This window comes from Myiozetetes cayanensis, unplaced genomic scaffold (assembly GCF_022539395.1).
Source record: "Myiozetetes cayanensis isolate MyiCay16 unplaced genomic scaffold, myiCay2020 scf20-37, whole genome shotgun sequence".
Classification (NCBI taxonomy): Eukaryota; Metazoa; Chordata; class Aves; order Passeriformes; family Tyrannidae; genus Myiozetetes; species Myiozetetes cayanensis.
The window spans coordinates 5,504,074-5,525,604 of record NW_026087412.1 but is presented as its reverse complement, the minus strand read 5'-3'; the positions used below and the strand labels follow the sequence as shown (position 1 = coordinate 5,525,604).

The 21,531-nt window shown below is 38.2% G+C and overlaps 1 protein-coding gene across 1 annotated transcript; it reads left to right on the top strand.

Annotated features, from left to right (window-relative positions):
* The first annotated feature begins 335 nt into the window (after nucleotides 1-335).
* On the top strand, nucleotides 336-21,395 carry GPER1 (G protein-coupled estrogen receptor 1). The gene is made up of 5 exons (XM_050317429.1): nucleotides 336-576; nucleotides 4,403-4,602; nucleotides 9,535-12,883; nucleotides 16,949-17,094; nucleotides 18,435-21,395. The coding sequence occupies exon 5, from the start codon at nucleotides 18,863-18,865 to the stop codon at nucleotides 19,934-19,936; it is 1,074 nt and encodes a 357-aa protein (XP_050173386.1). The 5' UTR covers nucleotides 336-576; nucleotides 4,403-4,602; nucleotides 9,535-12,883; nucleotides 16,949-17,094; nucleotides 18,435-18,862; the 3' UTR covers nucleotides 19,937-21,395.
* Nucleotides 21,396-21,531: the final 136 nt, after the last annotated feature.

Genomic DNA, 21,531 nt, shown 5'->3' with positions numbered 1-21,531 from the left:
TTCTTATGGATACACATCACCAACTTGGGCTTTTCTAACCCTTTCCTAGCAGAAAGACTGTCAAATTTTACAATTTCAGATAGGTCTGTGTACCTTATAAATCAGCAGAAGCATCTGAATTCCATTTTAAAAACCACACTCAAAAAACCCTCCCAAAACCAAACATGCAGGGAATATAACACAATAAAGATATGCAAGGGGTTTTTATTCTAGAATTCATCCACACACAAAATTCCTTTAACTTTCCTCTAGCTAGTAATTCTTAGTTCTATGTACAACTTCCCTCATGTTTTGGGTCTTGGGGCTTTTTTGTTGTTTTAGTTTCGTCTTGGGGCGTCCTTTTTAATGTCAAAGGCCTGATGTTCCACAGTGTTTTAATCAAGGACACAAATTTAATTTCATTTCATTTCATTTCATTTTACTTCATTATTCATTTAACTTAATTTCCTTGAAATTTCATTTACATTCCAGGTGTGTTCCAGGCTTGTTCCAGCCATGTTCCAGGTCCACGTGTGTTTCAACAAGCCTAGAAACATGTTCCAGGTGGTTTCCAAATGCGTTTCAGGTTTGTTCAAGGTGTGTTGTAGGTGTGTTCCAGGCATGTTTTCCTTCCAGATGTGTTTGAACACGCTTGGAAACGTGTTCAGGGTATTTTCCAGGTGTGTTCCAGGCATGTTCTGGGCGTGTTCCAGGTCCAGGTGTGTTTGAACACGCGCGTGTGTGTGTGTTTGCTCCGGGTGGTTTCTGGGTGTGTTTCAGGTGTGTTCCAGGTGTGTTTCCTCTGTGTTCCAGGTGTGCTCCAGGTACATCCCAGATGTGTTCCAGGTGTAGGTGTTTGACTTTAATTTCATTTCATTGAATCTCATTTCATTTCAATTAAATTCCATTTCATTTCAATTCAATTCATTAATTTCTGGACATTTCATTGTTCTGGCCCTTTGCTGAACAACAGATCACAACGTTTCAGAAGGAAGGCAGGACAGGATCACCATCTCCATAGAACTTTACAGGATGGATCTGCTTGAAGCCAGAGAATGAAAAGCCTGAAATCTCCATGATTTCAGCACCTCCCAGGCCAGAAGTACTGAAGTGTGTTAGAAAAGACAGAGAGGTTTCTCTCATCTGGCACGCATAGATATGAGAGGAAGAGCCCTCACTTCAAATTAAACTCACTGTTCCTGTCTGTCCTCTGCTAAACACATCAGTAACATAGGTCAATTAATTATCAATCAACAAATTATCAGTGTTTGGTAAAAAAAAAAAAAAAAGGTTCATATCTGCTTTCTTCATAACAACATCTGTCACTCAGTATTGGATATATTTATTTTGCCATATAAACAGCTAAGGTATGTTAAAAAAATAAACCAGAGTTTTGCCCACCACAGCACACTGAGGGGAATCGTGTGTGTTATCAGCCCATCCCTAAATATTGGCACAGCATCTCACAACTATTTCACTTCTGCAACTTCCACCTTTCCTGCCTCCACCCTATCCGGAACATCATTATCAGACATCAGCCTTTTTCCACTGAGAGCAAGCAAACTAATACATGCTAAGAAATTTCACCAAGAAATCATAAATCCACAAATCACTAATGAAAATAGCAGCATTGTGCATCAACCCAAACACAGTCACCTAACCACCGTTTTTTGCCGTTTTATGAAACCTCTATAGAACTGAACACAAGTCTGTTTGCCACTGTTCTCATATGACTTGTACCCTGTGATCATTTAGGCAAATTAAGTAAACTAGTTTATTGCTTTTTTTCTAAGGAAAGATGCAGTTGGGCACACAACAGCAATATTTTGCTTTTCTTTCAGTAATGCATTAACTGTGACAGTAATAGCTCAGGAGCTGCTGCCAAAAACTCACCTGGGAGCTCTTAAGATACCTCCAAGTTTTGTTTCTTTCTTTAGATAAGGCAAAATTGCAGCTACAGAGATGGGAATAATCAAGGTCTAAAAACAATAAAGCATCAGCAACTTTCATTTTCTAACCTCTGTTTCTCCCCTGGCTTTCAATTTATTCCATCAGCTTGGAATAAATTTCTCAGTAGCCAAGTTTCTCCACCTGCAAAATGGGTGTTTTCTGATGTGTGATTCTCTGAATCTGTGCCTGCATTCTGGAATTGTATCGTGCTGCTTGCTCCAGATTCCAAGCAGGAAACATGTTCTTGCCCCCTAAACACCACTGAATAATGAGGCTTAATACATGTTGCAGCCAAAGTAGGAACTAATGTTTGTAAATATGAGCCCAATTATGAAGATGGGAGCTTTCTCTTTGATTACTTTTTCTTTTTAAAGACAGGAGGCATAAGAAATAGCTTCTCCCTTTTTGCTCTTCCGGTTCTATTTATATAATTTAATCATTAGAGGACAAGCTTCCTTGGAGTTCGGCTTTACCACCTCTTGCATTGTCAGAAGGGAGGTTACTGAATAACAGGAAATGTGGTCTTAACACTGCTGTGACAGGGCTTATCTGCACCGGGGTAACTCCCTGCTCATCCACTGCTAATTAACTCAGAGTCACTTAAACCATTGTGAATATTCCTTAAACGTCTGGTGCAGTCATTGATTTGATTTGATTTTATTAATAACCACAAAGTGCACAGCCAGATATCCCTGTGCACACCCACCCAATGCAACTTCAAAAAGGTACAAACTCCAGTGGTTTGCTGGTGACCCTCAGCCGAGAAACAATTTTAGTTCCCCCCTGCCCCCAGCACAGCCCAGGATATCAATCAAATCACTTCAGTGGGAAGTACAGCAACAAACAGATGCTTCAGCTGTTCAGCGCTGCCTCAAGTGCACAGCTGATCCATTCTGGAAGCTGAAAGGTTAAGGTGATGACCAGAACCCTTCAGAAATTTTTCTGTAATTTCAAAAACAATCCTTTGACTATGCTCACATAGTTCGGTGTGCTGTCCTAGGAAGAATAAGGTGACACTTCAAATTTGCGTCTTTCATGGAAAATCAACAGAAAAAGGAAAGAATCAGCTCATTTGCACGTGATTACCATGCATATTTTTTTCTTCACCATTCTTAACTATGAGAAACGAATATCAACAGAATGAACCTGGATTAGGGTACATCTCAAAAGGAAATGGTTTATACAAATGGTTACTACGCTGCCAGCTTTAACCAAGTTTATCTGTAACAGCTTGGAGGAACTACTAAATAAAAGGGAAACAATAAACAACCCACCTAGTCCAACAAACTGCTACATTAAAATGATCAAAACCAAAGTGCCTGTGGGAATTGAAGTCTTCTGAATAGTGTGTGTTAAGTTCATTGGAAATCACAGAGTCTCTGACCTACTGAAGAGCTGCTCTGGAGCACAGTTGCTTTACAAAGAATGCGAACCTTCAACCTGAAAACTGTCTCTGAGCCATCCAAACCCCCATCTACTCTGTCTCTAGTTTCAAAAAGTATCTGGAGCTGCAGTGCTGACTTTCAGGTGGAAATTTAGACCAAGTGCTGAAATATTTTCTCCAGGTATCCCACAACTCCCATTTTGAAATCTAGACTTGTATACTTTGTCTCATTTCATTTCTTTGAAGTGCTTTGGCAGTTTCCAGGTGTATTTCAGTAAGGCTTGTTAAAGTGCAACAAGTAGGAATCCATGAAAACAGAGAGTGCTGATCAAATGCTGCTCACAAATTATCTTCTCAATCCCTGAAAGCCACTGCAGGTCACTAAAAGGCGACAATAAAAATGTTCTTCCCCATGTGCTGATATGAGAAAACGTGATGCTGCCAAGGCACCCCAGACAGGTTGTATGCACTAAAAAAATCATGAGCCAACCCTTTCTTGCCCATTTATATCTGAGGTTTTAAGAACACTATTCAACAGTCACTAAGACAACTGATGCTGAGCCAGACCCAAAACATCCTCCAGGCTCAAAATCCTGTCTTTTAACACCTCATGGTCACTGCAGAGCATCTGGAAAAATAATTTCTAGCACGTATACAATACTGGGAATGTTCCAAGCCATGGCAAAATAGAAGGACACCTATTTTTAAGAAGGGTTGTTAATATTTTTGACATGCCCTGCTTTGTATCAAGTTTTTGTCATGTTAAGCAAAGGGCCTTGCATGGTATTTATTCAACAGGCTTTTCATTTTCTAGACCTCAAGCACTTCAACCAGCGCACCGGAAAAAAATGCAGCTGCAAAGGCTGGTCAGTGTGTGTGGGATCACTTCAGGAACAGGAAAATAAAATCCACTGGATGGCCTCACACACTTAGAAATGGCAGGGACAAACACTACTTTTCTGTTCTAAAACATCTCAGTGCAGAGGAAAATTTGAACTTTAAAGTCACATGATGAAACCATAGGTTTGCTAAACATGCAACGTGTATGGTTTGAATGACTTCAACCAAGTTCCTGTTTCCTTTTTACAGAACTGAATGTTATTTTAGTCAGCAAGCGCCTGGATTTTTCATCGTGATGTACGGCAGCTAAAGCAGTTATTCTAATATATACACTCTGCTTTCTACAGAAATAAAAAGGGTTATAAGCTCCAAACAACAATTATATTTCATCTGGCATTTTACAGTGAAAGTCTCAGCCTGTTGTATCTGCGGAGCATTTTCTTGAAAAGGTAAGTGCTTTATATTACTTTGAATATGCAATGTTTTATTCATCACAAGAAGCTCAAATTGTGAAGCTAAGGTTGTAATTTAAAGCTTTTAGTTTCCCCTTCTTTAACAACATTTGAACCACACAAAGTAAAGTACTGTATCTGGGAAACATCCTCAGAAGGCTGATATGTTTAATAGAGCTGAAATTTATAATGAAGCTGGGCATTAAATAGAGAAAATGTGAAGACTGTTTTCCAGTAAGTACTTAACTCCTGTTGAACCGATGGGAGCTGGATGATGAAATACTGCCCAGAGGTCTGGACAAAAAAAGACTCCAGCCATTACCTAAAGCCAGTCTTTTAAAGGATGGACATTGCCCGACACCATACTACAGAAATTGTATACAACAGGAAACACGTGAGCAATGCTTCTCGGAAACTATGTTTATGTTACTGTTGATTAGCTTATATTCTAGAAAAGCAAAACTAAAAGCTTTTGGTTTCTCAGGAACCGGTAATTTTTTGCAAGCTAAGGGTAGGATTTCTTAAATCTTTACAAGTTCAAATACTTGCCCAAGTGTAGGAATAGTGACTTTACAAGACAGATGAATACAGAATTCCACATTTCAAACTCTTATGCAAGATGCCCCCCCCCCTTTTAACTGTGCAGATGCAGTGCAAACAGAAAGGACCAATTCACCCCCCACATTACGTGCAGTGTTCTTGCGAGTCGATGGAGGACATGCCCACCAAGAGCAGAGTTCCACAAGGAACATTTTGTGTATTGCTTTATGACTGGATGAAAGAATATTTTCCTTCTAAATGCTGGTGACAGAACGCAGAAAGACTGCCCTGCCAAACCTTTTAGAGAGGAAGAGTTCTGCCTGCCAGGGAGAAACTCCTTGCTTTAGGAGTTCTTCTTTCTGGACTTTAAATAAACACAAGTTTCCTTGAAACCAAGCTCTCCATTTGCAAGTTAAACATCAAAGTGGGGATGAGGAGCCCAAAACCACTGAAGTCTTCAGGACTGGGTCCTCTCGATACTGAAAGTCCTTTCACAACTTGCTATTTTTAAACTGCTTTCTGAACACTGTACTCACTGCTCAGCCCCATCTGTTGGAAGTGGTGGGGAATGTATTCACTGTGCTTCAGGAAGTAAAAGTCAAATATATTTAACTGCTAAATTATAGTGGTGAAACAGGGATATTAGGAGGAAAGAAACCCCAAAAACAAAAGTGAGGCCATATAAAGTTATGGAAGGATTCATAACATATGAATGATGGCCAATTAAACTGGGGGAGGGGAGGAGCTGAGGTGAAGGGACAAAATACTGCAGCATGATAACCCAGAGAAAGACAATGCAAGTAGCATATTGCAGATTCCCCTCACCAATTAATCTTAGGAGAAACAGGAATACGCCTGGCTTCCACCATAGCTTCACTGTATGTAGCTATGACACACTGATTATTACTCTCAGTTACCAGTGAGAAAATAGAAATAACAAAGCCACTTTATGTTACAGCAAGTTATGAGGAGAAAAAAAAAATATTAAGTCAGGTCATGAGGTGATTGCACTCTAAGCTGACAGATTCCAGTAAAAAAGTAAAGGACAAGGCCCCCCTGCCAAGCATAAACATTACATGCATTTGGGGGGGGGGAAAAAAAAGGTCCTTGCAGTAAATCCAAGAACCAGACAAGAACTGAAGGAATACCAGATTTTCTCAGAGCAGAGGAAAATGACATAATAAATTCGTCATTTTTATATGATGGAAACTCAAAATACTTTGACAAAAAACATGGTCAGTTGTATGAAGATTCTGAAAAAAAAAAAAAAAATCACAGGAAAAATAAGCCACCCCTCTGCTGCCCCCTTGGAACATATATTTCTATTTTAAATTAAATTAGTATTATCAAAAGTCTAAAAATTTGGAAACATCTTCACATTACTCCAGCAGAAGTTGTGAGCTCCTTCATTCCGTTGTTATTCTAAGCATACATTTGCTTTAGCGCAGTTAAAAGACACAGCTCTATGTTAGAATAACAATGTTCAGGCGAAAGGAAGAGTAACATCATTGCTATTATTTAACAACTATGTTAAATAATGGTCTGTGGTTACAACTGAAACTGTTTCAGGCTTTCATCTTGACACCTATGACAAATGAGGCCGAAACACTTGTCAGCCTCTCCTTAGTGCTGTGTTGGTCCATCATTAAAATAACACAATGTGCAAAGTGGTGGGTACAGGAAGAGAAACAAAGATGATGCACTTGCTTACACAACAAGTTGCAACTATTGGAATATGCTGCATTAAGTTTAATATTCCTTACTTTGTCTCAAACACCCAAAGAGGAGCCAAATAAAATTAAAAATACCTTTCTATGGTCAAATTTGGAACCCAGTCTCATGTACCAAGGCCAGGTCCTGAGCAAATTTAACCAAGTTCTGTCATCTTGTTTTGCCTGTAATTTGATGTAGGGCCATATATGATTTCCTGTGAAACCACAAACTACATCCTTTGTTTCCTTTGCAATTATGTTACCAGAAAAGTTGAATGTTGCTGAGTTATTCTGAGATTCTCTGCAAGGAGGATGAGCACAGTTATTTGGCCCATGGTTGTTGAGAAGACCATGGAGACGTTCACAGTGCCAGCACTGAAATCTCATGTTCAGCCCTGCAAAAGGCCTGATGGGATTAGAAGGTGGCACTGTAGGCTCCCACGAAACACCTCAAAATGAAAATATTTCTTAACCTTGAAGCTACAGGGTGGAGTGATAACAACAAACTTTCTCAGATGCTCAAGTGGCCACAATGTACCATTTTTCTTATGATTGTTCTGTTCATATTTAACAAACTATTTTTAAGGTTCAAAATTATATTAACTCTTGACTTGCTTCAGAGACTTCCACCAATTTTGCCCATCAGTTCATTCCTACGTGGTGTAGGTCCAGCTCAGAGGTCAGAACATAAACAGAGTCTGACCAGCCAACTTTTCCCTTTCTGTGAGTGTACCTGTAATACAAAAAAAATCTTCCCTGGGTGAATCAATCCTTCCTGTAGTGGAATCTCTCAGAAAATAACCTTTTCTAGAAAGGAAGAAACTCTGTCTTTAAAAGAGGACAAAGAACACTGCTGAATCAAAACATAACTCCATGGTTTTCTATAAATGAAATTATAATTATATAAGATTATATACACATTTAATCAAAGTCACTTTGATAAGTCAACTTTTCTAATTAAAACCAGTATTAGAATTCCAATTTTGAGGAGAGATTAGAAATATCAGAAATGTGAAGTAGTGTCAGAGGTAACAACCATAAATTAACTGTCAAATAGTATTAAGACACTGACTTATCTATAATGAGCACTGCTTAAAAACATTAATGCATCTTTATGAATTTTTACCAATTTAAAGTTACTTTCACTTTAAGAGTTAACATCACTAGAATCCCTTTATGGAAAAGGCATTATGTACAACTAAATAAATCACTTCTTACTAGTATGACTGTATAGAACTTTCTATAAGGAGAACACCACCATCCTGTCTTTGCCTACTTGTTCAGACCTGCTTTATGTACAACAGAACAAAGTAAAAACACCAAACTCTAAGACAAAATTGAAATCTTTGTGAATAAAGATTTTTTTTTACCCCAGAAAACACTCTGCACTGTAAATATATGTTTAACTCTTTCCAGTACTGAGAAGCATCCTTAATTGGACATTCCAAATTCATTAGAAAGAGTGAGTCCATTATCTTGTGTTTAAAAATATTCTTTGCTATTAAAAAAAAAAATGCTATTTTCTGCATCAATCAGTATAAGATGCATAGAAATTTTCTTTCAGAAATTGAGTTAATTATGCCTTTAGATGGCCTGTAAAATGTACATATCCATATCCATTACACTCAGTTTTTCAGAAGTACATATTATGTTCCTATAAAAGCTTTTTGGCTTAAAAAAAAAGGAGCCTCCAAACATTTATACAGTAGCAGAATCATTATATCAACATATCACAGAGTCATTACAGCTAACAGCCTATTGATATTACGCTTAAAATTCCCTATTTTCAGGAATTTATAATACAGCTGTAAAAAATATTCCTTGCAAAAACTTTTATCAATAGGTTTGTAATGCACCAGTAATTGTTTTCTCCAAGTTGAGCATGCAGAAAAGCATTACTTTTGCAGTTTTATGCCACAGCTACATCTAAGAAATGATAGCATTATTAATGTACAAATATGTTTTAGTATAAAAGCAGTTTGTTCATAACTGTTCTTAAACACTCACATTAATTTTATATGGGCTGCTCAGTACAGACTGCAGTTATGAAAGGCTTTATTTCAGAACAGAAAGGAAGAAAAACTAAAACAAAGGAAGGAATGTGGCTCGTGCCTCATATTGTGATTATCTTTGCATTTTCCTCAGTGAGCCCCCACTGGCAGCTGGGTTCAAATTGTCCAAAATTCCCCGCCTTGCAACAGGACAGTGAAGCTTTTTGTGGTTGTAGCTGCTGCCCACACGCTGGAGTTGCCCTGTGCACTGCCTTGGCCTTTTTTGGCAAGATGCTGAGGAAAAGCAGCTCCACCTAATCCCAGAGCCAATTCCTTCCTCACCCAAACAGCCAACTCCCATATATTCCACAGGCGACATCGGTGCGCTGGATCCTGGCTGCCATGTACAAGGCTGAGCTGCAGCAAAAGCCCTGGCTACATCAAGAGAGGAAAAGCGGGGAGTGGTAGGAGCAGAACCTACACCAGAAATAAAAAGGTGATTTCTCTGGCTAAAAATATTATGCAAGTTAGCTTGAAATTAGGATAAGGTAAAACCCACCAAAAAATGACTGCATTTATTGTGAGCAACTGGTTCATACCCCTGACTGCACATAATATATATAATGCACAAATTAGACATAAAAATTGTACTTTAAAAACTGTTTCACCTTCCTTTTCCATTTCAGTTTTCAACTCCTTTGAACAGGAAAGCAGAAGGAAGGATGACTTCTCACAACATGACATGGATCAGCTACCCAAGTAAGAACCCGGCTTTCACCACCCCAGAAGAAATCCAAGACATCATAGCTTCTCAAAACATCATATCCAGACTTATGCACTGCTACATCGCCCTTTTTGTGCCCACAGGATTAGTAGCTGGCATATGTATTTTGATTGTTTTCATAAAAAATTATGTGCAGCACAAAGTCATGGAAAACTTGGACTTGCTTCTTCTACTCTTCACCATCAGCACTATTATAATGATTTTTTTATCGTTCACTGTCATTACTAGACCTGACTATTTAACAGCAACCCAGCTCACCTGTAACGTACTGTCATTTTTTTTCAACTTCAGTTACTTCAACTCTCAGTATGTTTTCATTTTGACGCTTCTCATACTGTTACTCAAGAGGTTTCCACCACGGACTGCTCTGTGCAAAGCCACCCAAAGACCCATCCTGTGCGCTGGAATTGTGCTCACATACACCTTCTGTTTGTCCCTGACTGAGGCAGTGCTGGTTGGCACTGACAACTATCACCTGGAAACAGACTGCCAGTTAGATCCACTGTTTGCACGGCCTGAATACGAGATCATTAAATTCACATTTGGGTTTGGAATCCCCTTGTTTCTTCAGATGCTCTGTTTTACTGTTCTCGTGGCTAAAGCAGCACCTGCTGAAGCTCCAGCCCTACAACAGCACATCCGCACTTACCCCGCCGTGTACGTGATCAGCGTAACAACGTTCACGTGCCGCCTGTTTTACAACCTCATGCTTCTCTTCAGGACATCACTGAAATTACAGAAGAGCACGGGAACCACGAAGAACGAGCTTGTGATGAATATTGCAGAAATAGTGTTGTTCTGTGAGAGCTGTGCTAGCTTGGTATTTATACTTTGTTTTCACAAGCCGTGCAAGGCTGAAATACTCAACGTCATGCAGAACTGCCGAAGGAAAACCAGTGCCAACAATCACCTCGAAATACCAGAAACAAACGCGCCCCACGAAAGCGGGTGTCAGTAGTACTGTTCTGAACAGCTGTCAAGCCACTTTACTTTTCAGCTTGTTTGTGGGTTTTGGTTTGGTTTTTCACTTCTTTAAAAAAGGGTGATTGTTCCTTCTTTAGAAGCCAAACTTGGCCTATCTTACAGCTAGCAGTACTGGAAAAAAAAGAGGTCTTTAATTCTAGTATTTATAGTGATCTTTGAGAGAACATGTAGGGTCTGGGGTTGTTTGGGGTTTTTTTAATGTATATATACACATATATATTAAAATGGTCTATTTTCTGCAAGTGTTACTTCAAAGCCAAGTAGGAAGATGGGTACTGCTGCCATAGAGCTGTGCTTCTGCAATAATATCAATGCCCCAGCAGAGCTGCAAACAAAACCATGGCAGAAAGCAACTCTGAACAAAAGTAAAAATCCTCAGCCAAAGCATTCTCTCAGGTATGCTTCCTCTTTTGACTTCTTAAACTACAAACTATTTTTGTAACACTGGTAAATCCAAGTAGCAGCAGTGGTAAAGTTTTTGTCTGACTTCTTGTGCCAAAAAAAAAAAAGAAAAAATAAAAGAAAAAAAAATCAAATTAATGGAAACACTGGTCCATAAAGGAAAGCTTCAGGTCCTTTGTGAGGCACTGAACTGAAAAGATCAACAGGATGGCTAATTAAAACTCTGTGCAAGAATGAAAGCTTTTTGTTAATGTCCTCTCAGCTTCCACTCTGCATTTAGACTTAGGGAAATTATTGATTTAAGCCATTCCTGATGAGTTCATTCAGAAGGGTGAAGTCGCATGCGTTGGAAGAGTCACATTCAAAAACACACTAAATAAAAACCAGAGAAATGCCAGTCCAGAACAGTGTAACTGAGGTGTGTTTTTAAGAGGGCAAACAAAAGCAGAGCCCCATTTCCTAAATGAAATCAAAGCTCTGCTGGAGAAAAGACGGAAGCGTTGTAGGTGTAGATGAGAGTGGATGGGTCAATGGTGCAAGAAGGGGAAAGAATCTGAATCAGAATTAAACAGCTGTGGTACAGGAGGTGAGATGTGGCCGTGCAGAATTAGTAGCTAATGCAGCTGAAATGTAAGTGCAAAGCTCGCACTGAGCACATTGTTACTGTCACCAAAACTGGCCAGGAGCCACCTTACACATTTGGCTTTGGTTTCAGCTTTTCCTCTCATAGAGGTGGAGAGAACGGAAACAGGAAAAGCACAAAATTGTACTAGATCTTGGATAATGATGTCAGCTGAGATCACAGAGTTATAAAAATACAGTGCTGTGATGAGGACGGCTCAAGCAACCTGAAGAGTTTTGAGAAAACTCATTTTTATGCTTTAATCTGTTCCTTTGTGTGACACTCAGGTGCTAAGGGAACTGACAGGTTTTTTTGCAGTTGTATCCTTTGAAAGGTCTTCCTGAGGGGGTCCAGATTTGCGTGGGGAGCTGGTGCAGATCAGCACGAGCTGCCTAAGAGAGAAAAGCAGGAACTGATCGACTGAACATCTTCCACAAAACTACAGCCAAATGCAGAAATGGAAGAATAAAGGACATTTGTTCAATAATAATACAGAATATAGATTTAGTATCTAGAGATACAGATCTAGTCTTAGTCACCCAAGTCCTGAAATGTGTAGACCATGACTATATCACATGCAAATAAAGGGCAACATGAAGTTTCACTATGTCTGTAAGGACCAACATTTCTGCAAGATGTAAAAGTCAACTGGTAAGATGTCTGCATTGCATTGTGTCAGTCTGTTTTCCTGTTCAATTTTGCTCTGCTGCCAGCATGAACAGATGGATAATTAAAAAACTCTACATATAAACAGATCATTATAGAACGTGGTCAGAAAGGAAGTACGTAGATAAGAATCATCTCTTGGAATACAAGAGCCAATTCCATACTTGTGAAAGGAATTCTCTGATGGCATCAGAGGTTTTGCTTTGCACCTGAGAAGAGGGAAATTAAACAACATGGACCAAAGATCAGCCCTACGGAAAGAAGTTTGAAGAGATGAGTTGTAACAGCTGTACATCAGTGGAAAAGCTGAACAGACTGAGTGAAGGAGCATGTCAGGAGATGCAAGCTGTTTATCCCTCAGAGTGTCATAGTTTCAGTTGTGCTGTGGATCAGAGGTCTATTTTCTAGCATTGGAATTATGGACAAATAATTCTACTTTACTTACAGCTTCTATATCTTTTATATTTGAGGATGAAAGAATAAATACTGTATTGTTTCTGAGTCCTGAGTTACTGTGAAAGGTGCCTAAAAGAAAACCTGGTCAGTAACTGGCTGGGACCTGGAAAGTGGTCTAAAGGTGAGTGAATCGCAGTAACACACCTGGAAGGAGCCAGAAGGTTAAGCATGGGTGGAAAATCAAGCATGGATAGCAGGATGCTTCATGATACTCTCAGCAAGGTACACAGCTAGAGCAGAAGCATAACCAAAGGTCTCAGAGAGAAATAAAAACTGTAAACTACTGTCAGATCTAGGATTTGAGAGCGAGTATGTCCTGTCAGAGTGAACTACCGTGTGTAAGTCTGTGTGTTCCTGGGTAAAGCTCCTGGCTGCCATCTGTGAGATTCGAGTCATGTACTCTGGCCTCTTCCCTGTCCTTGACTACTGTCGTGTAAAAAATCAGAGTATTTTCTGGATGGCTGGTTATATTGACATAGAGAAATCTCTATGTACAATCAAAAGACTTTGAACTGAATATGAGAAAACAAAGGTAAACAGGAGAGGAGGGGTTGAAAAATGCAGAACAATAACTCAAATAGTTATGAATATAACTTTTAGCAATACGGAAATGTTTTCATAGAAACATTCTTGATAAAGCTACTCAGAGCTTATATTAAAGTTAACGACAATGAACATATAATCCTAGAGAAAATCTCACATTCAGTTGGAATATAAGAGCAAACAGCCCTGTTCTAAAATAGTTTCATATGAGGGAGAAAAGAGCAGCTGTGGCAAAGATTAAAAGCAATAATTAAAAATGAATTAATAAATCTAAGAGTATTTTTAAGAACAAAACAAAATCTCCTTGCTCTGAGAGATCTTTTTTCCCTTATGCTAGCAACAGCTTTGTTGAACTCTCACTTCTTCCAGGCTTCACCTAGATTTGAACAGTATGTTCCAGAGGAAATAGAGCATATATTTTTATAGGCAGACTGTCAAAATTAATGCAGGGATATACTGGAAAAATTCAAAGCAGAATCTTTTACTTCTGTACTGGTAATAATTGTTTCATTCCAAAACTTTGGTCTGCATTTGAAAGAAACCCTTCAGGGGTTTGGGTAATGGATGCTGATGTCATTCAGTGGTTGAAAAAGATGAGAGGGAATTTGGACATCAGTGTACTTGCAAAACGTCATGAAGACTATAACAGCATCTGTATTTCCCCTGGAGATAGTAGATATTCTTAAACAAATCTTGTTTCTTCTGCAGATGGTTATACTACACTGCAAACATTCCAACGTGATTTCAATTTATACTTCCTTCCACTTCCATGCAATACAGTACCTTATTTTTTTTCAGCTTTAGACTCCCTGGCCCTGATCTCATTTCTCCAGGAGTCGACAGCTTCATACCCAAAGCACTTCCAGACTTCTGACAGAATCCAAAAGCTCTTGCATCCTACAGGGCTTATCCTGCTTATCCAGCTGGAGAGGCTGCCATGCAGTGCTGTGATGCACCAGACCTCTTGACGTTGTTCTCTCCCACACTCACACCTCCCACTTTCTTCCTCCTCAGCTGCCACCTTTTAGCAGCACAATAGCAGGCACATATGTTGAAGTCTGCTAAATTACACAGAGTATCTTCTAATATACCCCACATTCTGCCTCCTGGTGCTAGTAAGTACATCACAGACTATTACACTACTGCTCCTGAAAGACTCTGGGGTGTTAGACATATTTATTGAGATATAGACAGTGTTTTACAAGTTGACTACTACTTGTATTTAAAAATAAACTGCTAGGAGGATTCTGAATGCTGGATTATTGAAGTCTGACATAATAAAAATGCTACTGCCCCAGCTGCTTTCATGCATGTTCTGAGGAACAATCACAGTAAGGTACAACAGGTGGAACTTTGAGACTCAATACTGTCACAGCTGTGACTATGGATCATTAAGGCACTCACTGTAAAGTCCCATGGAATAGCTGCCACCGACAGGGAAAGAGCAGGGGTACAATGTTCAGCAGCTGCTAAAATTAGTGGGATTAAGATAGATTAATCAGTGAAATTAAGATAGATTAATCAGTAACAATAATTTGACTGCATAAACAAGAGCCTGACAATGCTGTCATTGTTTAAGGAAACAGGATTCAGAGGATTCACATGATCATCTCATAAAATACTTAGTAAACCAGAGAACTCAATAGTTACAATATAATAACACAATATACATAATACTAGATTCTGCCTTTTGTGCTTCATAGTTCCACTAGCACAGAAAACAACTTCTTTGTGAGCCTTTTGAAAGAGAATTTCCTAACAATTCTGGAAGTATGGCAAAGTAACATATTTCTTACCATGACTTCAAACAAGAAAATTAGCGCTCAGAACTATACATTTTCATAACAAATCAGCTGATATTCAAAGCTAGAAAAGCAAGGACAGACAGACCAGCTGACTATCAAATCCAGGCCCCCATAATTACAACCAACCAATACCCAGAAGCGAATATTACACATTAAGTAAAGTAAAAAATCCTTCTGGCCCTTACAAGATCAGTGGAAGCTCTGAAGGACAGAACTAAGTACAGCAAAACCACATGATCAACAAACAACAATAAAGACTCTTTTTAATCCTGTTTTTTTATGACAGCAAAAAATTAAGACCTTCAAAGCTGGTATCACAAGATTTTTACATTACAATTATTCCAGTCCCATAACATCATCATATTTGTACACTTCTCAAAGCAAAACACTTTAGTCTCTGTCCTTATCACCCAGTAGAAAAACACTCCATAAAGCCATTCCACACAGTGGAAATCTTCTGTTCAGAAAATTTTTACCAACACTAATTTGTGCAAACATTCTTTTGATCTAAATCATAATTGATTCCCAAACTATTTATGAGGAGCCATCGTGCAAGAACATCTTAAAAAACTTCTTAAGTAACACTGCCAAAATCCTCTGCTCCTATGCACAGCGTGTTACAAAAAAAATCAGCAAATAATATATTTGCCTCAATGAAGGCAGAGTGGTTCTACTCCCAAAGCCATTCGTTTAAAGAACTTTTGCTTCACTTTTCTACAGATGAGATCTTTTGTAATCTAAAAATATTTGACCACTGCAACTGGTGTCATACATGGATTATAATGACATGGTAATTGCTTACTCCACACTTCTGAAACTGCCACATTGTCTTCTTGAAGTCCTAAATGTTGAGATCCCATTCACTTATTCCAGTAGGAGCAGATGCTGCATCAATGCACAGCACAAGCACTGATGGCACTTGACGATGCAGGTATGAGATCAATATAATCACAGAAAACAACTGCCACAAATAAAATACTTCTTTTGTGAGAAAGGATTAGCTTTCTTTCCATTCTGAGAATCCTGGCCACCAGTAGGTGGTGTTACTGGAAATGGCAAGTGGGGTTTTTTCCCCCCTACAGATGAGATGCAAAACTCCACCTGCAGCACTGGTGGTTTTACGCAAAACTGAGGCTCCGCATTCTCTGTAAAAGAAGTATTTTATCCATGGGATTCTGAGCTGAGCAATTCCAAGAAGTAAGAGGATGACAATAGTATACCTGAAAATTTAAATACAAACAGGCAAAACGGGATCAGCTTGAAGGTAGGAAAACTGAAATTTATCTTGTCAGTTTAGCAAACGACCCTTCTGAGCTGCTTGAGGTCTCTCAATCAAATATTCCCCTCTAGATTGTCCAGAGGCTTTTAAAAACACCATGCATAACAGTAATTAGTGGTTTATATCTATATAAAATGTGCTTCATTAAAATTTGCAACTAAATCTTTTAATTATTGATCAGAACCTCTTAATTATTGATCAGCTGAGCTATAGCTTTGAATGGACTATATAACTGTGAAAAATGCCAGAGGCAGAAAGAAGGGTGCAATGAACGTTAGGCAAAATAAAACTGACAAATATGAGAGAAAAGACACTTGAGTAGTTCTAGTAAAAAAGAAACCAGCAGAAACAGGGTTAATTCCAGCCTTATAAGGCTGTTCAGCAGCACTTCAACTGCACACAAATTAGAAGAACCCTGGGAATCTATAAAGCTTGTTTTATTGGCAAGGACATGCAGCAAGATCTGCATTTTGCTGTTGTAAACTCTCCTTTATTTAAGATGTTCTAAAGCAGGATAGACTTTTATATGATTTTCTTTTTAATGCTGAATCATCAACAGGTGGCATCTACTGCAGCTCTGCACACCTAAAGGCAAGTTTTTACCGAGACAACAGTGGGAGTTGGAACATCCTTGATGTGTGTACCCAGCAAGGACCAGCCTGCTGCTGTCTGGAGGAAAATCAGCTCTGGAGAAATGGAATTAAGGTAAAATAAAGTGTTTTACCGTACCTAGTTACCTGTAATGCTTGTAATTACTCGGCTTTTGGCAGCCTTTCAGATGTAATTAAAATCTGACCACAGACCGACCTTTTAAAATCAATTTCGTAGGCTGCTAACTTATCTTTTATTGTATTTAAAGCAGTTTCACTGCCTTGTTCACAAATTGAAGGACCTTACGTAAAGGACAACAGTTTATGTCTGACTTCCACAGCTGCCTGAAACAAGCAGCGAACCTTCTTCTAATAAGTGTAAAGTCATACGGATATTTAAGCGTAAAGATTTACGCTGTTAAAACGATTCAAAACACAGCAGCAAGTACTGGGTACTTACGCCTGTTTCACTGAGAAATAAAAGCTCTGGAACTCATGTTATTTATTTAAGTATCTGTAGCTACTTCTGGTAATTTGAATACATTTAAGCAAACTCAGAGCTATATTTCTGACTAAAAACATTCTAATGCTCCTACTCCATTAGTGGTCTGCTCCTTTTTTCTCCCCCAGACTGTAGATTGGCAGAATTTAAGTCATTAAAATGTGGAAATATGCATGAATTTTACTAGCAAACGATTTTTTTACTATGCTTTACTGTAAATAAAATCAAGGGTTTGATAGGAAGACAAAGATTAAAGCAGTTCAAAATATTTGAAATTTAACACAAAATACCCTGTTTTTTTCATTTTCTTGCTGTTTTATTTGTTTGGTTGTTTTTTCCTTTAAATAAACTTCTAGCAATGCTTCAAGTCCATAACATTCAACATTTATGAGTAAACAAATCCGATAACTGGTATTTTCCATTCCTACCCGGAAGTCAGTGAAACATAATAAATCACAACGAAAAGCAAATTGAGTATAATAATGCTGGTGTAAATCAATACACTGCTTGTATTACCTTCATTTCTAAAATTTGCCTTCCCTTCCCACTGGAAGCAGCAGGAACCAACAACTTTTTATCTCTGTTGCTTTCTCAGCCACAGACTTTGCTATTTAATAGCCTTACATGATGATAAAATACATACATATCTATCTATATATATATATATATTAAAAATACCGGTTTTCTTTATTAGGCTAAACTCACTGATTTCTCTGTATTCCTGCATTTTCTAATGCTGAACACCTGAAGGGTACACACCATTTTAACAGATCTGCCCTCACAATATATTATCATCCAGAACAAATTTAAATTCTTTTAATTGAACCTTTGCATATATATTAAAACATGACGTTTCCTACAACCTCAGCTGTGATGTTAAGTTAGAAGAAGCACATAGCACATGGTACAGTGCTGGAATATGAGATTAATTCTTTTCCATTTGCAAATTGCAGGTCCAAGGATGTTCCTTGATTATTAAAAGAAAACAAATGGAGCTAAAATTCTACTGCCTTCCAACTTGCATGAAGAAACACTGTTGATGAAAACTTTTATATAAAGAGATACAAGTACCATCATGGTAAAAAGATTCCTACATGATCTTAAGGCACACAAGAACTGTAAATTCTCTCATTTACAATGTATATAGCATCCTGTAAAACAAATTAAGACATTTACTATTTGTAGTGTTATATTTTGGTCAGTTTTAAGTCTAATTAATCTGACTTCTAAAGAATTTTAATTTTCCATACAAAACTGCATCTTTTTCAACTCTAATCAAAAATGCTTACTAGAAGTTTAGTTGAAAACAACCAAAAATCTGATTTTTCGGTACTGACACCAAACTGTCATTGCTAATATCTTTCCTATAGACATTTTAACCATGGAAACTTATTCTGCCTCAATATCACCTGTTATATGTAACAGCACAGCTTTTAACCTGAATGGATCCCATTTGTGTAATGAAAGCTTATCCTCTAGATTAGCAGATAAATCGGAACACCAACAATATGTTATTGGTCTTTTCTTATCATGTCTTTACACAATATTTCTTTTTCCCATCGGTTTCGTAGGAAACATTCTGATACTGGTTGTCAACATAAGCTTTAGGGAAAAAATGACTATCCCAGACCTTTACTTCATAAACCTGGCGGTGGCCGACCTCATTCTAGTCGCCGATTCTCTCATTGAGGTGTTTAACCTTGACGAAAAGTATTACGACATCACTATCATTTGCACCTTTATGTCTTTGTTCCTTCAGATCAACATGTATAGCAGCATTTTCTTTCTGACATGGATGAGTTTTGACAGATACCTAGCCCTGGCAAAAGTAATGAGGTCCAACATATTCCGCACTATGCAGCACGCTAGACTGAGCTGTGGGCTCATATGGATGGCGTCCATTTCTGCAGCTCTGGTCCCGTTCACAGCTGTGCACTTGCAGCACACCGGAGAGGTCTATTTTTGTTTTGCAGATGTAAAAGAAATCCAGTGGTTAGAAATAACCTTGGGGTTCATTATCCCCTTTGTGATCATCGGTCTCTGTTACTCGTTAATTGTCCGAGTCCTTATCAAAGCACACAAGCACAGGAGTCTTCGTCTGCGGCGGCAAAAGGCTCTTCGCATGATTTTTGTTGTGGTCTTGGTTTTCTTTATCTGCTGGTTACCTGAAAACGTCTTCATTAGCGTCCAACTTCTGCAGAAGAAAAACGAGCCCGTCTCTTCCAACAGCCCATCCTTCAGACACGATTATCCTTTAACAGGACACATTGTGAACCTGGCAGCTTTTTCTAACAGCTGTCTGAACCCCTTAATTTACAGTTTTCTAGGGGAAACCTTCAGAGACAAACTGCGACTGTACATTGAACAGAAAACAAAAATGTCAACGTTACATCGCTTCTGTCAGGCTGCCTTAACGTCTGTCATCCCTGACAGTAATGAGCAATCAGAAGTCTGATTTAGTAGTCATTGTATGAAACATACGACTGTGGAGTTGTGCAAATAGTGAACAAAATGCTTGCTACTAACAGAAAAAAGTGCATTTGTGAATATATATATAGTGTATCGCTCTACTGAGTATTGAAGGTTTATATTCAAAATGTTTTTATGACAAGACTTTGATGTAGAAGAATATGTTTTAGCCAGATTTATATTTAATTAAGAACAGGATTATTAAAATCTGAGCACTGAAGAAGCTTTATTTTGTATTATACGTGTATGAATGACAATAGAGGGGAAAATTTTATCAAGTTAGGAAGACTCTAGATGTAATCTGATTATCAGAGATGCTACTTTGCTGGTGTATATAACTTCCACTGAAATAATGAAGCTGCCCTAACAGTGGGGAAAAATCATTACAACATATTGACGTGGAGATGCAGAAAACATTGATTTTTTTCATCCAAACATGTTAAGATAAATGACTTTGCTTAGAACTACATACTACTATCGTCACTGTATTCCAGCATGTCTTCCATGATTAAGTTTTTTTTTAATCTTAATACAATCAAGCACAGTGGTGAGTTTTTGTCTCCTAAATATAAACTGCTGTTTAGGTGTTTATGTGATCAAAACCAAAATCATATGTAACTATACTGCTCATCTCAAAGAACTTCACATAAGCAAAATGTAGTGTTTCATTCTGTCTTTTAAAGGTTGACCCAGACCATCTCTCACAGGACAGGGATAATTGTGCCTGTTCTTAAAAATGCCAGTGCACATACATGTACATTCACATCTGCCTTCAGATTTGAATGCATGTTTCATCTCTTTACATTCAAAAGGTCTATTTTGACTGCCAGGACAAAATGCTGTGAGTTTTAAGGAGGCATCACTTGCTGCAAGAGGGTGTAAATAGTGCTTGTGAAAATAACAGAAGCCTCTATTTTTAGGAAGGAAGAACTTATGTAATCGGGAGTGTGATTGGCAATTACCAGATCTGCACCTTGTGCACTGTCCTTCCCACCTCCAGAGAGCATTGGCCTTTCAGGGTTTTAAGATGTATGTAGGTTGCTTTGCTCATTTGAAGATTAATTATACTAAGCAAACAAATTACAGCACCACTTACTGGAAAACAATACTGTCTCTTTTCTTCTAGGAAATAATTGGGTTTTAAATCTGATTGATGTTTAGCACAGGTTACTGCTGAACTTGTTCAGAGGAAGCTATAAAGTTCCTGGAGATTAGTGTGCAAGATCATTAAAACATCACTTGCTGCATCTCTGAAATGAACAAACCCATTTCACCTCTGTGCTTATCGACTGAAGCACCAGAACTCTGCAGAACAAGATGCTTTGTCCTATTTTTAAATGTCACACGTGAATTAATTAGCACAATAACAGATTTTAAAGCATAAACGTAGATCCTTAAAACAACGACTAAAGCTAATAAAGCAATAAAGAAAACAGTGAAAACAACGATTCCACTCATATTTCTCATGAAATATCTTGAGCTTCCTAGTGGAAGTTTTGGCCACAAAAGACTTGACCTATAAACAGAAAGGCCACAAGACGATGATGGCTGAATTTGAAATAGATATCTAGATATTCCTGC